Raw genomic sequence first — 17,755 nt, forward strand, 5'->3', positions numbered from 1 at the left:
GAAGTGGGAGAGTTAACCCATATAATCTGCAATCAATAATGACATTATTTATTATGAATATTATTTGTATTAAAATAACTGAATGTTAAATCTGATTGTAATAGTTAAATAATGGCAAAAACAGTATTAAATATAATTAGTTTTGTATGGAATTAACAGGTACTTATTAATGATAAATAGTATTTTAAACCTTGAACAACAATGAATCCTTCCTTGCCCATTACTTGACAAAAGTTATGGATGAGGAAACAAAATTAATAATGGGTATAAGTGTAAAGTGTAAAATTGTTTGTGAAAGACCCTATCAATAAATTTCCAATCACGTACATGTTTTAATAGTGAATATGAGAAGATTCAATGAGATATATATCTAACATCCAGATGTTTTTAAAAATACGAGAAATGCAGCTTAAGTTTGTTTTTAACTGGTGCATTTGGATGAAGAATAATATTATATACAGTACTATTTTTCTAAATATTATAATAATTCCTTACAGTGTTTAAGGCAATTGCCTTTTCACAAGACATCAACAAATTCCACATGTTTCAAAATAGTTTTAACACATTGATTGCTATGGATTTTGTTAGTTATAACCCCGTTAACAGCATTACCTCGTTCAGTCAGTATATTTCTCATACTGCAGAGAAGCTATCAACAACATGACTTTTATAGCTACTGTAGAATGTAATTGTTTTTACACATTGATTGCAGCAGACATAACCAGCTATTACTCAGACGGCTGTGCTAAGGTCAGTAAACATCTCATATTGCAGTGAAGGTAATAAACAGGAACATACAATAAGTGTTCAGATAAGTTTTTGAAATTGTATTTTTTTCTTCTACCTAATTTTATTTTTTAATGAATTTGTATTTTATATTAATAATAGTTTAAATCTATGACTAATTCAGAGGCGCTCCTAAAGGATAACTCCTGATATCCCTTGAATGAATACTATATACCTTTATAACTCACTCCTCTAAGTTGTAGTTAAAAATCATAAAGTTAATTCTCTAAATACACCCATGTTAGTGAATCATAACCCTTTGAACATGTTTGTAACATATTTTACTGTACCGTATCCTGCACCAATATTTCCGCAATATATATTAAGTAAAATAAAGCCTATTGCATTCATAAAATTATTTAGCAACCTAGTGGTGACGCAGGATTTCTATTAATACACACAGACAGAGACAACATAATAAATAGACTTAAAGAGCTAAGTAGGACAAGCTATTTCAATCTGTATTTGTTTTGTTGTGCAACTTTGCTTTGTAGACTAAATGTATCATCTCGTGAATCTGTCTACAGAGTACCTTAATGAGTGTAAGGATGCTATTACTGAGACTAATGGTGGTATTTCAACAACATTATGTAAAAATGTCATACAACTTAAACTGGCTGTGTTTAATGTGATAATCTGTTGCATTCCTGTAGACCCTATTTAATGTTTTATACAGTACATTACAATGGCAAATACGTCTAACAATTATGCAACTATTCAACTTATTTTACACAGCTGAATAAAATAACCTTAGACCGTTACATGATATGTTTATAACTATCTTATTTATTTGAAACCATTATTTGTGTTTTTAAAAATATTTTTGGGTTGACTTAAGGTCTTTACACACTTTGATGTTAAAAAATCTTAAAATGCCAATAATTAAATTGAAGTTTATATTTCGACTTTTTATAAAAATCTGGTAGGATCGTAATGACTAGGGTATTGTAATATGGAGATATTCTGCTTATTTTGCATACAATAAATATGAGTACATAAATGTGCCTTGGTATTTGTTAATGAATAAGAATTAATGGAATTGATTTAATAAAATACTAGAATATAGCTACTCTTGCAGAAAATTCCCATAGATTTCCATAGATCATTAAAGAGCCAACTTTAATGACAGGTTCTTTTGATATTTTATTTCTTAAGATTAATTCTACTCATTGTGCATACTGCACTGTAATCTGAGTAATGTAGCAATTTCATATTACTTTTTCCAGATGAAATATCATATTGACTTCTTTTTGAAAATCATGAAAATTCCACGGTGGAGATGGTGGAATGTCAATGTTTTGTTCTAACCAAGATTTGATATGTCAGCTACCTGCAATGGGACTTTGGTCTAGGATAGAGTTAGTGCAGACTCGAATCTTGTTTTTGATCATAGCATTTCATCAATTCAAGGTTCAAGATTTTTATTGTTGAAGGCTGTACAGCATAACAATAGTCAAAGATCAATAAAGCTAGAATATTTTTCAATTAAAGTTCGATTTAATTACGTCAAAATACTCACAGACCTCGTTTAGACAGTTTTCGACTAGGAAGCTCTTAACTGCAGACTTAAATTTATTGTACAGCAATTTGGTAAAACATTTTATATTGTTATACCCATTGTTCAAAAATATTTGTTTTATTAGTATACATACATCTTTTTGTGTTTAAATTGTTTTTATACCTTGTGTTAAAGTTGTGAATACTGAATTGAGTCATAAAATTTATTAATATTTTCTTTAATATCCAACAAGGTTGAGAAGACATAAGGGATGGCAATGAAATTACTCCTAGGTATATGAATAAAGGTTTACAATGGGTTTGATCCTAAGCGCCACATATTAACCTGACTGCCCTCTTCTGTAATGTAAAATCTTACACAATACAGAATTACCCCATAAGGAGATACCGTAGCTAAAATGACTGAATGTAAGCTCAGAAGGATGCCAGGAGAAACACTACTCTTTAGTGATATCAACAAAAAGACTCCCTTTGCTAGTTTGGTGGCTACACTGTCAATATTATTTCCCCATTTTAAGTCAGTTTGTAAAAATATGCCCAGGAATTTCAAAACACAGATTTCTTTGTTTTTTGGTGACAAGCTAAGTGCTAAGTCCTTCACCTTCCCAGCATTCAGACTTAACTTAGTAGCACAGCACCAGTCTACAACTATGTTTGTCTTATCTTCTAGGGTGTTTTGGCCTCCATTCATAGTACTACTCTCCCTAACATTTAAACTTAAGTCATCTGCGAATAAAAAAAATATTTACATTGGAATTAGTTAAGTTGCTAGGTAAGTCATTAGTATATAAAATAAACAGCATAGGCTCCAAGATAGATCCCTGTGGTACACCACGAGGGACTGTTTCTTATAAAAAATTCCATCAGTAAATGCAGCCTGCTGTCTACCCTCTAGGTAGGATTTTTGTTCAATTAAGAACTGAAAAACTTCTCATTGCACTTAGTCCTTAAGTGACCTTTGTGCTTGCTTCTGGAATGAACAGGATATTCAGGATGGGTGAGGTTGGGAATAGGAGCCGCTTCTTGTTGAGATCCAATGACACAGATTCCATATCGTAGTCATGTCACCTTGGAAGAAGGGGAGGCTACCTTTGTTTCAGCCTCTTCCAGTGAAAGAAAGTATGGAACAGTACTCCCCTCATGTTTATGCTTGCATTTAACAGCCTTTAACACTAAGTGAACTTCATCCTCCACAGTAAACTTCCTATTGATTAATCCTCTCATCCCAATATCTTGACATTTATGGTTAGTTATGTGCCACTCTAGGCCAGATTTAAGTAACAGATTGGTTTTTGCTGTGCCCAGTGTAGGTTCAACTGGAAGTTATAAACCGGTTAAAAATGAACACCTTTTATTACAATCAGTCTTGTACTTTAGTGACTGTCCTCCATATTCTGTTTGATGAAATCCTCACACAGGCCAGTGGTCCATAAGAATGGACAGAATAAGTCTAGAAATAAGACAGTCCTCTTAAAAAGCAGAAAATCAATATAGTATAAATAATTAGTAATAAACATTCCACTTAAAACAATTCTGAGATAGTCATTATATTTCTCTGATAGTGTAATAGATCATATATTGATTTGTAATCGCAGTGAGATTTCTCTTATGTACTTCCGCAAACTGCACCCCCTAGGTGATCCTAGGTAGTGGATGTCAACACTAACTTGGCTTATGAAATCCGGCCAAGTTTTGATGAAGTGCCTTATTCATAACTCAAAATATGACCCTTTAGTGGAAGACGAAACATTGATAGATGGAATGCTTACATGCTGGTTATGCTTACATTCATCTTCGTGACGGTCTAGAAACTCCAATATCGACAAGACACTTAGCTCTTGCAAGTGACTATTATTTATTCAAGGGCTCACAAGACATACCTACTCCAGGGTATGATGAAGAAGATATTACTGCTAGAGATCTTACTAGAGATCAACCAGGCCCACCATCAGAAGTCATAGAATTTACCTACTCAATAACAGAACCAAAACTTTGTCAGTCATCAACTGCCCCTTCCTTGTGAGCGAAAGAGCTCTAAAGTAGACGTCTTCCAGACTGTCTCAGATTATAACTTAAACTAAAAAAAAAAAATAGCTGGGGAGAATGTAATAGATCAAATGTTAATTTGTAATTATATGTTTATTCTCTAAATGAACAGTTTTTTTTATTTCAATATTTTATGAAGTTGTCCTCCTCCGTAGAGATCACGGGAATAACAGCCACAGTGACCAAAAACAAGCCAGCATAGCCAAGAGCTGAGGCTTAAAAGAGAGAAAAAATGAAGTTGTTGTAACACTGATTATGTTTGTTTTATACTAGGGCCTAGCTCAATTGTGTTTAATTAAAACTAATTTCAGATAAACTCTTTGTGTTATATCTATATCATGTAGCTTTATCATAGGCTATATCTTCATCATGGCAACCAACTCTAGATATCTAAGTACTTGGTTTTTCAAAACTTATGAATTTCTTCTAAGAAGAACTTCAGACATGATGAAAGGATTGTTCCAGAGAGTGTAAAAACCTCAGGGGTAGGGTGAGCTACAGGCTGGGAGGGTCCTTTTAAAGGTTTTGATTAATAAACAGAAATATGCGCTGGAAAGAGACCCTAGAGACTGCAGAAAGTTAGAGAATGAATTGAAACATTAGATGAGAGGATTCAGTAAGAGAAAATACAGAGATTATGTAGACTCTGTACTTGCAAGGATCTAGAGATTGGTTACAGGTGCCACTACTAATATAAAAATTCAAGAGTGGCTCTTATAATGCCCAAAAAGGTTAGTATGTCATTGATATTCTTATTGGAACTAATTATGCTTGATGGTGTGGAAACTTTTACACCAATTACTCTGTGGTTGGGAAATTTAGAATGAATGGAGAAAAGGAGTATTCTGTGTTTAGAGAATTTAGTCTGAGATATGGTTGATGTCAAAATTTAGATTGGACTAAAACTTGTTTTAATTATACAGTGGATACTTATATTAACCAGACATTCACATAAATTCATATAATTGTTGTAAAATTGGATTTTTGCTATATATACACTTGATTATTCCTTTTATGTGCAGTAATATCATATACAAAGTGTAAAACAACTAACATAGATATCACCCAAAGGATTTAAAAAAAATAAACAGTCTTACTCAGAAACAGCTGATGATAAAGGTTGCAATTATATAAAATAGTCTGATCAGATGTAACCTTATTTTAATGTAATTTAACCATAATCACTAAATTCAACATTGTTTAATACTGAAATAGGTTGATAATAGTTTAATAATGACTTTATCTGATAGTATAAATGAAAACATTTCTCAGAATAAAGTTTTGATTCATGAAGCCGCTAAAAAAGATGGTAAACTGCTCTCACCAATTGATCTTTCCTTAGGTATAACAAAACCTTTGTATTTAGACAGACTGAAGTGGATGAATTTAGGAACTCTACCTAGTATTATGAAAATGACCAATACGGGTGAGACTGTGACAATCAGTGCACAGTGGCCAAGCTCTCCGCCCTACTTGGTAAGTGGCCCACTGGACGACAGTTATGTTTTCTCACAGATACACTTCCACTGGGGTACGGGTGAGCACGATGGAAGTGAACACTCCATTGATGGTTCATGTTATCCACTAGAGATACATGCTGTGTTTTACAAATCTCAGTACCTCACACAAGACGCAGCACTTCAGAAAGATGATGGAATAGTTGTCATTGTTTACTTGTGCAAGCTGCGAGACCAATCGTCTCCTTGTTTCAAGTGGTTGTCACCCTACCTGGATCAGGTGGTGGAACCAAAGGTTTCTACATTGTTAGCTCTGGTCCCTCTTTCGTCTCTGCTGATTCCCTTCACTCTGGACTATATCCTGTACTGGGGCTCCCTTACTGTGGGTCACTGTTCCCATGTCATGCTTTGGCTCATTTCAAGGGCAGCTTTAGGCATTTCCTTAGAAGATCTCAATAAATTCAGGAAATTATTTTGCTCACGAAAAGAAGCTTTGAATAGAAATTTCGTAGCCGTTAATTTAACTCAAGATCGGACTGTTTTTCATGTGAACCCTTCCATGGAAACAAAAGACTTTCTGCTTCCAGGAATAGTTGAGCCACTTATGCAACTCTTTGATTGTGAACCAAGTGGTGATTATACTCAAATGACAGTGCTGAACCAAAAACAGGCTGATCAGATCTTCAGAAAGAAGTGTAGTGAGAAAGAGGATCTGGTAAATGCCCCAAAAGAGGTTAACCAAACCACAAATTTAAAGGAAACTAAATCAAATTCACAAAAATTTGATTTGAGCAATATATCAAATTGTGAAAGTGCTGAAGAATTGAAGAAAACTATAACAAGACACAACTCTTATCAGAGTTTGTCAAGTTCAGACAAAATAAGTGACACAAGCCCAGTAAGGATTTCTGTGAATTTTAAAACCAAAATAACAGATCAAAATGGTAATGTACAGGAAATTAGCCCAAATTTAACCAAGAATGATTTGTATAAATGGTATAATTATGAACAATCAAAGAAAACGCATAAAATGTTCTTAAGAAAAAAATCGGATCTATTTTCATTAAGTTTATTGAAATCAAATGACACCAGTCCAACAAGAATCCCTATAAGTAAAACAAGAAGTGGAGATTTGAAAGAAGAAAAACTGAAACATAAATTTAAAACAACTGGTAAAAGGGAATTAGGGATACCACGGATTAAAAAAGGTGTTGAGTTAAAAAGAGTAAACAGTGAGAGTTTGGTGACAAAAAATGTTCATGAGTGTTCTGTGAGCCAAAACAAAAAATCTCCAGTCTCTTTGATGAGCAGAAATACAACAGAAATACCTTCTATCAAATCAAAACTTCCAATTCGGACATTTGATAAATCCTTAAAATCTTCTTTGGTTAAGTATTTTTCAAAACCTGGATCAGCACCTCAGAGTGAAAAATCTCAAACAGAAAGTACAGAACAAGAGAAATACCAGACTGGGTCAAGAAATGTATGTCTTGAATACAGTCCTGAGAAGATTAAAAGGCCTGTTTACAAATATTTTCCAAAGCCCTTGGGTATTAACGATGGAAAATAAAACTATAATTATATAAAAAATGTATAATTTTTAAATTGAGACGTATTGCAGGCTACTGAAAACTCACTTAAAATGTGTTCTTTATTATTTATTATTTATAAAGTATAAAAATCCAGTACAATTCCTTTAAAAGAACCTTCTGTTCTGATTTCAGGTAAACTACCACCCCCGTTCTGGAGTACAACAGCAAAATTTATGAGTAGTCTATGGTGTAAAACAAAGAAATTCTCTTTGTTGTGTTTTGCATGTTACATGTTTTAAATTCTAAAATTAAATATTTTTCTCCTTAAAGTATATAATATTTGGTTTTTATACAATTTTATGCTATAAGGGATTGTGTGGCAGTAAAGTAAAAGTTAGATATTTTTACAATTTCATAATTAATTCAATATATTTTTTAATTCAGTTGAAAAATTACTAGGATCTCTAGAAAAAAATCATTTTAATATTATAGTATTGTGATATTTTACAATGTTAGCCTTCAGAATACCAAAAATATACTTTTTTGATGGTTTATATTACATAGACTGTTTGTGCCTAAAATTACAGTACTCCACAACTAAAATGTATTGTAATAAAGATAACTAAGGCATCTGAGCATAATATTGCTGGTTAGAGGTCTTATGCTTTAGTATTTACGATGTTTCGAATCGTTCCATTTATTTCCTATCTGTTTTAATATAATTAATTTGTGGCCCTGGCCTGGATTTTTATTATTATAATTAAGACTCATCTATCTAATCCAATTTGCCACTTAGGAGATATTCAGGCTGCATTCGCAGTTGTATTTTGTTAGTACATTGTCAAGATCTGCTTAAAATACTCATAATATTCTTTGGCATTCTTAATCTATTAAAGTTGCCGCACAAAATAAATATCAACAAATAAACAGTCACGTTTAAGTAACGTATTAATTTAAATGTAGGTACTCATGCCTAGAATTGAATACATTTTTTGTACTCCACAAAATTTTAATTCAAAAGTGATTTCGCCCCTTAGTGTATAATACCTTACCACTTCCATCAAGAATACAATGTAGAAAATAAAAAATACTTGTAGCTATTAACATTTTAAGTTTGTGCCAGTTACTTCATGTTAGATTTTTAAAAGAATTACCTTTTCAAATAACAAGTTTTAAGGCATACTGTTATCAATAATAAACCTAATACGTCTTTTGGACAAATTTTACTGGATTTTATGCTGTTTTACTAATTTTGGTCCACACTTCATTGAAAAATATTTATACATATAAACATAATAGTTTCAACCCTCAACATAACCAACCTTCTGATTGGTCTTTACAACATCGTATAATTTTGACTAAGGTACATTTATAAACTGAAGAAGGAATATTCATAAATAATAAACAGTAGAAATGCATGTTTGTAAGACTATGTCCCATCTTCCTCAGCTGATATTCATCACAAGTTCAGTCTCTACTCTATAGTAGACGCTCCTAAAATATTCTTGTTTGTTTGTAGTTAAAAACATTTTAATTCAAAGTGATCAGACAGAACTCATATTCATTTCGTAATTTTTATTTTACGTACTTTATGGAGGGAATTAACAGATTAAAATATTAATTTTAATTTTATAAGCTACTACAGAACATATAGTGGAAAACACGTATAAAAAAGTCTCAGGTCAATTTAAATAAAAAATTATTTATATTAAAGGACTATACAAATGTAACTTTATACATATATCTCAATATTTTGTTTTTAAAGTTTGATTTTACGGTCAGTAAAAAACCATGAAATGTCAATTCAAATTTCTTTATTTTCACATATCCGTCTTAGGTAAAGATACAAAACTGGTGACATTCTCAAGTTATCTTAACCTAAATCTTAAAAATTTAAAGCAGTTTTAACAGTTAATTAACTTTGTCAAATTTGGAAATATTAACTTTAATAACAATATTACTATCTAATACATTCAGCTATGATTTAAAAACCTTGGTAATACTATAGAATACTCTATTACACAAATAAGTCTTTACTAATTCTTTAAATAAATGTGTAGTACTGATACATTTAATTTATTCAGATAGATTATAGTACATGTTTTCACAGAATAATGAGGTGTTTACACAATTAACTTCATTCTGTGAATTGGATATTGAAACGCAGTTCTGTGTCATATGCAATAATTATGAACATACTTGGTTTGATACTTAGAATTTAAGTCTTGTTTTATGTAAAGTATACAATTTAAAATATATAAAGAAGGAACAGTTAAAATGTGCAGTTTCTTGAATTAAAGCTTACATGAGACTCTCATTCCAGAAAAAGTTACAAGTCTTATACACTTTTTTTAATTTTAAAAATTAAATCCGTTTTGATAGCATTGCCCTACAATAAAATTCTATACTGCATTATTAAATGGAAAATATCATAGTAAATCATTACTCTTGTGTTTAAACCAATTCGGTTTCTCAAAGCTAACATCTGGAAATGAGCTTTATTGAGTTTACTAAACATTAAATTGATGCAATTACTTCAGTCTAAATGGTTTATCTACTTCCAATCCTAAAAAACTCTGTACTCTTTACTATTGACAAGTTAGAGTTTTCATATAATGAGCTAACTTGGTCTGTTTGTTTATTTCAATAAGTTTAAATTCTACTATTTGAGTTTTATTACTGTTTAGATTTAGGCAATTTACTGAAAATCAATTTGATAATTCTGGCATTGTATCGTAAGTGTATTGAACAAGACATTCTAATTTCTTTGCTTGGATCATCACTGACATGTCATCAGCGTATAAAATGACATCATGACCAACGCCAAATTTGACCATAGATCATTAATAGACAATAGACAATAGACAAATTTCTTTATTACGTGTTCATTAAGAACAGAAATAGGGTCATGAAATACAAGTACAACAAATATTATGTTGTCAGTGTCAATGAACATGGCTGCGCCTCAGGTCATCTTCTCTTGCAGTTATGAATTCTTCCAGCGTGTAGGTTGGCCTGCTCACAAGAAAGTCATGGAGTCGCTTCTTGAGAGCTGCTCCTTTGAGTTGCTTTATTGGTGTTGGAAGAATGTTCCACAGTTTACGGCCATTGTAGCTTGGACTTTTTCCATACAGGGTTGTGCGATGTATTGGCAGGACATAGTTTTTGGAGTTTCTTGTGTTATATTTGTGGTAGTCTTCATTGGTCTATAGATTTAGCTTGTCAACGTATAAGATAATGTGTAAAATGTATAATGATGTGACTGTTAAGATTCCTAGAGTTTTAAAAGCTTGTCTGCAGCTTTCTTGAGGTCCGAGCTCAGCAAGAATTCGTATAGCTTTTTTTCTGTAATATACTCCACAGATAAAAGTGGGTCCAGAATTGAACCTTGGAGAACACCGATCTTAACTTCTCACTGACTGACAACACTTTTTTATTTCAATAGTTCTTTGTTTACAAAATGTTAAATAAAGTTCAATCCATTCCAAGGCAATATTTAAAATATGTTTCAGCTTGTTCAGCACAACACAATCAAATGCCTTGAATACATCACAGAAAAATCAAACAGTCTTCTGCGACCTATCCAAGGCTTCCATTACATATTTAACAAATTCAGAGACTGCCAAAATTGTGTTACTCTTAGGTCTAAATCCAAACAGTTTTGTGTCTAGAACATTAAAGGTTTCAAAAGAAGAAAGCACTCGATTATTATATTTTCAAACATTTGAAATTAGACAGGGAATACTGATACCCCTTGATAATTCTTTGGATTTGGTTTATTTCAATTTTTAAAAAGATGTTAATTTTTAGCATATTTTAATTGATAGGGAAAAACACCATATTGACAATGTTAGTTTATAATGAGAGATAGGGGTAAGCTATATGATTAACAGATTGTTTAATAATGTGCACTGGAATTTGGTCCCATTCCATAAATGTTTTGTTTTTCAGATTTACAATAGTTTTTTTTACAATCTAAGCATTCAGCGTTCTTAGAAAAAAAAAGTGGTGATCCATAAGAATGTTTGCTGTACAATAATCTTTTAGAATTTCCCACAGAGGGTTGCACTCCTACTTCATCCGAAACATTTATCAGTTTATTGTTAAGTATTTCATAATATTGTATACATTAGTAAGTGAAAAAATAACATTGTTGGAGATTTGCTTTGCTATTTTTGCGATTTCTTTCGTATTTTTGATAGATTTAGTTAAACCCTGAGTAATCCATTTCTTCTTCACAACTAATTCTATTGGTTTCCTTGACCTGGGTTTTAAAGGAAAATGACTAATATATGATAAATAATATATGTTATATTACTGTTTTAATAAATGATTATTTTATTCTGGCATTTAGAAATCACTTTTCTGTTGCAGTATACATTCCTGCTGCTCCTGATATTTCTTCTGGAAGTGATGGCCGGGCTGCTGGCATATGTGTACCAAGCTCAAGTTGGAGATGAACTAGCTGTTACGTTAAACGCTACCTTCCTTGAAACTTATAGAATTAAAAATGAGCAGACTGCAGCAATAGATAAAATGCAACAAGAGGTAAGTCCAAGTCCTTTGATACACAAATAAACAGTTCTTATATCATCACACCAAATGGCAAATAAAATATAATTTTTTTGGTCAGTTGTATTTAAAAATTTCGTTTTAAAATCTTTAATACATCTTTTTACAAAAATTAATACTCTCTGTATTATTTTACTATTCTTCAACTTCTATTCTACAACTTCAATCCTTTATCAGTCAATTAATCCTCAATTTTCTTTAAATTCTGCAAACTTCAGATTTCTAACAGTCATGATACAATATACAATTCAGATGATCAATGATAATTTGTCCAAATAGTCCATTAAGTGAAAAATAAAATAGTTTATAAACATTTTTAATCACTCATTTGGAAACTAACTTTTTCAATAGATTTGTTGGTGTTCTGTTACTATCCTAAAATGAAAATATCATTTATAAATATCTGATCTTTCAAACTATTGATTCCAAAAAGATATGTGGCATTGTCAGTGGCCTTTGATGCAAGATATCCAGAGTTCATCATTTGGAAGATAATAAATCGAACAGGGAAAAGTGTGTATTATAGTGTTTATTATGTACATAAGACTTTAAAATGTTTGTATGTGACAGCTGACGTGTTGCGGTGTCAAGAGTTTCGAGGACTGGCAGTACTCTGTGTGGAAACAACAAAGTGGCGAGAGTCCCATCAGAGTTCCAGACACCTGCTGCCTGACTCCTAGTCCTGGCTGTGGTAGGAGCATCAGTCCCAGCAACATCTACTACGCTGTACGTATACACTCACTTGCTAACATTGTCAAGAAAACAAATTAGGAAAGTAACAATATTAAACGTACATCTGGCAATTCAGATAAGTCCATGTATAATTTTACTAATGATAAATTCATACTTACACCACTTTATTGATAATTTTTATCTTCAGAATGTGTTTACCTTTGATAATTTTATACAGCAATAAGTTTTTGGAAGGTTAAATGAACTTATCATGGGTAAAAAATTTAAATCAACAAATGAACTAAAATGTTAAGTTCAACAGTTTATAACATGTTAACTACAGTAGATGCTCTAATCTACTTGCTGGCTTATGGAAATATTTATCTTCACTCAGTATAGACCAGCAGTGAAGGTGTTAACAACATGTATGAGGTGTGGCTATAAAATAGCTGGACAAAGGCTGAAAACACATTTTACTTACAAATATTTACAATTTGATATTATCTTCTTCAATGTACTCCCCTCTTTGATCTCTATACTACCCCATGTGAATTTTCCACTGTGCATAACAATGCACAACTTTATTATAATTTTCCATAGGGTTCATGATTCCCTTTTTCTTGTATTGCTTCAACAGTCTAAAATTTCATTTCTTTCAAAGCTGACTTGACTTTAGGGAACAAAAGCAAATCACAGGGAGCCAAGTCGGGTGAGTAGGATGGATGATCTAAGATGGGGATGTTGTGTTGGCCAAAAAGGTCTTCACTCACAAAGCTTTGTGAGCTGGAGCATTGAGGAAGATTCATGACTTGTTTTTCCACAAATCGTTCTGTTTTATCCGTACACGCTCATATAGAGAAGTCAGGACTTTACCCCTCCGGTTATTCTCAGACAAATAAGAAATACTTAATAATATGCTGTATAAATATTACCCTGGTGACTAATACTATTTTATTTTCCATCACAAAAACTTGTTTGTAAAATTCAGTGCCTAAGAGTTTGGTTATAAAAAAATGTTTTGGGAGCTGTTAAAATAGAGGTGACGTAAAAATGTTGGATGAAAGAACTAAACAACACCATGAATTTGATATTAACCAGTATTGTCATGTTGCCGGAATGTTCCAGAATGCTGTTTCAGCACTGATTTTTGGAGAACAACCCCAAATTAAATTAAAACTTCCATTTGAATCGTTTTGTGAGTGATTACAGAAATAGAAAATACACTACTGTCACAATATACTCTATTACCATACTGTCAACATAAAACAGTGACATGGACTTAGTAAATAATAAAGTGATAATAAATATGTTCAAGTACCTAACAATGTGTAATTTTACTTAACTTTTCTTTACATAACTTAATCTTTTAAATTCAATGTAGAGGTAACACAGCTCTTTATCTACTGTTTTAGCAGCTTTGAATGTCAACAAAAACAAAATACGGGATTGTTTTTTACCAAAACATGTAGTATCTCAAAGACTATTAAATTTCATGTTCAAGAGGCCAATATGTTATTCAGATCCGGACCTACAAGTTGCGACATAGCTCCAGCTCTCACCAACCTGTCTGCCATCTCATTTTCCACAATACCCTCATGACCTGGCACCCAGATCAGAGTGACTTTAAGTAGTGGGATCTTTAAGTAATATTAGACATTCTCAGAGCACTTTGGACACAAATGTGCATATGCTCAGAGATCTCAGTGCAGCTTGGCTGTCCGATATGATATATCTTAGCACTCTTTGGTAGCGTAGATCCAGGCACACAGATGTATTGTAAATATTTTTCCTTAAAAGACGGTCAGGAAGGAACCCAGGGCCTTAGAAGCCTAGAAGTTTGGTCCTTTGATCCCCAGAGCCACTCCTTCATCTCTCCTTGACCCATCTATTTACCAGTATGTGCTCCCCTCTCAAAAGAGGGGTCACCTGTTGCCATTTTTGGCACTCTGGTATGATCAGCTTGAATGGATGATCAAAGCGGAATTGTTTTGGCATTATATCCAAGCAAAATATGAGCTAAGTGGATTTTCCAAATCATTCAATATATTAATTGCCCAGCCAAATATCATGGCTTTCTTGGCTTTGTCTCTTAAAGCAGTTTTACCACACTAAGGGTACCTCACCCTTCATAAGAGTAGAAAGATGAGGGAGGCAGCCCATACAAGGCTTCCCATGGGAGCGTTACTCTACTTAACCTAGGTACTGAATACCCTGAAGTCCAGCCATCACTGTTTTTCCTCCACCTTTGGCCACCAAACAAGACAGCCATAGGCGATTATTGGCCTCAAAACAGTCTCGTATAACCAGACAACAATCTTGGGTCTCATATACCAGATGTTACTACAGAACTCTCTGCTGGTATGGAGAGCGACCATCCTCAATGCAGTAGTGACTTTAAGTGTGAATTCCAAGTCAGCCTTTTATCAAGCACCAGTCTTAGATATTTGCCTTCACTGGATAAGGCTATACTAAGGACAGGCTTTGTAAATTAAGCTTTGTCTGTCTGGTGAATAGAACTATAGTGGTTTTTAAGGGGATGAAAAAAAGCACTCAGTCCCTCCTCTGCACACCACTTCCATACCAGATTCAAGGCTTCCTACATGAGTTTAATCAATACAACCACATTTTTACTCATAACTATAATTACAAGGGCATCTGTATAGCCCTTTGCTTCAAAGCCTTCATTGTTGAGTCTAGTCATTAGATCATCAGCAGCCAGGCACTACAGAAGAGGTAACAAGACTCCTCCCTGAGAACAACCTGTAAATGCATTCACAGTAACAGACTTGCTACAAAGTCTATATGTTACTCTACAGCTGGACAGTATTAACCCGATCCATCTAAGAGTGATCAGGTTTACACCCTTCCCCAGCACTGCTCCATACATTGAGTCAGCAGAGGTGTTATCAAAAGCACCCTCTATATAAAAAAATGTACAAAGAGCTGTTTCTTTGTCCACCAATGACCTCTCAAACTTGGAAAACAAGCTACTGAGTGCCTGACTTGTGGAATTGCCAGATTAGTAGGCAAATTGTTCAGGTTGTAATGAAGAGTTGACCAGAACTTCACTCCTAATGTGCCTATCAACAATCTTTTCTATAGTTTTAAATAGAAAATTTATTAAAAATGGTTCAATAAGATTTAGTCTCACCCAAGGGGCAGAAACTAGGTTTAGAAATGAAAGTGTTAAAATTGTATATTACAGCTTGTAATACGAGCTGTAATACACACTCACTACCACAGCTCATACTCGTAGTAGCAAGCTGTAATAAATAGTTAATGTTCTGCTTGGTAGTGAGTGTTAACATTATAAATTACAACTAGAAAAGCGTTTATTAGTATAAAATTAGAACTCACTCACTACCACAGCTTACAGTAGCAGTCTATAACAGTGAATACTCTGCATGGCAATGAGACTGAACATCCAAAGTTACATAATCATATCAGTACTAAGTCAATAATTATACATAATGAAGATACAAAATTAAGGGGATTTATTATTAAAATCAAATCTTTGATTATGGTAATTGATCATGAAGCTAATTCTAAGATAACATAAGATTTGGGATTGGTGATATTTTTGTATCAAGAATGTTCAGATGCTTTAGCAGGTAGGCTAATAAATAGATTAGATTACCTTTAAACATAAATTGGGTCTTTGAGAATGCTGCTAAATGAACACTATGTAATAATCTTGGACTTATTCCTTGTTTTAGGGTTGCAAAGATGGTTTTACCTACGCCTTGGTGGAAACAGTTGAACATCATAGGTGCTGTGGGACTGGGAATTTGTGTAATCCAAGTGTTTGGAATGATTCTCTCCTGTTGTCTCTACTTAAAACTGCGTTATGTGACGGATTTTGAGTGAACTGTAGAAAAGTGGCAGTTTCCGTCCAACGGGCCAACAGTACTTACACTGATTTTGGTGTCTTCATAATCTCTACAAATGTTCACGTTATGTATTAGTTTATAATGCATTATTTATTTGTAAAATAGATTTTAAATGTATTGACACATAATGGAATTGTTATTCTATTGATCACTAACGTACATTATATATAAAATTATTTAAATTTATTGTTTCAGTTAAATAAAATACACTATGTTCCTTGCTAGACATAAACATATATTGCGAGTAGTTCACTAATAGATTAATGAATACTAATAAAAAATGTGTAAATACATTAATAAGCTGTGTTTGTATGTATATAAAAATTGTAAAGATATAACTGGAACTATCATCATTTAAAAAAATTATTGGAGAACAATAAAAAATAATCTATTTGGTTTTATTGGTTTTATTTCCTTAACCTCTCTGTTTTTACTGTAACATATTTTAACACTGACAGTTGACACTTTTCCAATGTAGTTTAAATAAGGCCTCTTACAGATAAAGTTTGTCAAGAACAGTCATCTTGGGTAGTGATCTAGAGGACCCAGATGGCCTCCGCACAAGTCAAACATTTAAGTGGACTCCGTGTCCGCACCACACCAACCAGTTTTGTATATTGAGTTAAAAGGCGCTGTTCAAATGATGCAGATCAGGCGCTCTTTACCTTCTTTGTTGAAGGTTATTTTTGACGATGGAAGGATTGTATAAACAGGATTTTTTTCGACATTTGCCATCGTTTCAGTGAAACAAGAAAACAGTAACACTACGTTACGAGATCTGCAATCTGATCTCTTCTTCAGGTAAAGAAACTAACCTAATACCAAATTACAAACTAGGTTAAAATAAACAAATCTTACTAAAGCGTTGTGGCACCCTAAGTCAGGAATCACAACCGAACATGTTGCTTGTCAACTTCACTAACACTAAAGACATGCACTTAATACAAAACTATACAAAACACTAATCATTAAAACTAAACTACGGAATACAGGTCACAAAACGTCTTCACCTCGGCTACTACCCAACCTACGACTTACCAGAGGGACTAGCCAATGCAATCGTGACGCTGGCTAAAAACGAGATGGCGGAAATAATCAAGGGAAGGGGAAGCAGGAATGGGCCCTTTCGTTTATTATTGGTTCAATGCGAGATGAACTTCCTTAAAACCATATTGGTGACCACCCGCATTATGGTTATTACAAATATCCGATCCGTTTGATACGTTAGGTTACACTTAGTTCATTTTTTAAGATTGGCAACCAAGGGCCTAATCTCGACTGA

At 33.0% G+C, this 17,755-nt stretch overlaps 2 protein-coding genes and 1 long non-coding RNA gene across 3 annotated transcripts in view; all 3 read left to right on the top strand.

Moving 5' to 3' along the window:
• The window catches only part of LOC124362802 (CD151 antigen-like), a 59,132-nt gene extending 42,262 nt beyond the window's left edge, over positions 1–16,870 (top strand). The window contains 4 exon segments of the mRNA XM_046817615.1: positions 11,714–11,887; positions 12,482–12,637; positions 16,300–16,335; positions 16,337–16,870. Coding sequence (XP_046673571.1) covers positions 11,714–11,887; positions 12,482–12,637; positions 16,300–16,335; positions 16,337–16,450 — 480 coding nt within the window. The 3' untranslated portion in view covers positions 16,451–16,870.
• On the top strand, positions 2,440–7,673 carry LOC124362803. Its single transcript, XR_006922498.1, has 2 exons — positions 2,440–5,659; positions 7,532–7,673. It is a non-coding gene; the product is annotated as an uncharacterized LOC124362803 (long non-coding RNA).
• Positions 5,666–7,673, top strand: LOC124362801. Its single transcript, XM_046817614.1, has one exon. It carries the CDS (start codon positions 5,731–5,733, stop codon positions 7,375–7,377), a length of 1,647 nt encoding a protein of 548 aa, XP_046673570.1. The 5' UTR covers positions 5,666–5,730; the 3' UTR covers positions 7,378–7,673.
• Positions 16,871–17,755: the final 885 nt, after the last annotated feature.

This window comes from Homalodisca vitripennis, chromosome 5 (assembly GCF_021130785.1).
Source record: "Homalodisca vitripennis isolate AUS2020 chromosome 5, UT_GWSS_2.1, whole genome shotgun sequence".
Classification (NCBI taxonomy): domain Eukaryota; kingdom Metazoa; phylum Arthropoda; class Insecta; order Hemiptera; family Cicadellidae; genus Homalodisca; species Homalodisca vitripennis.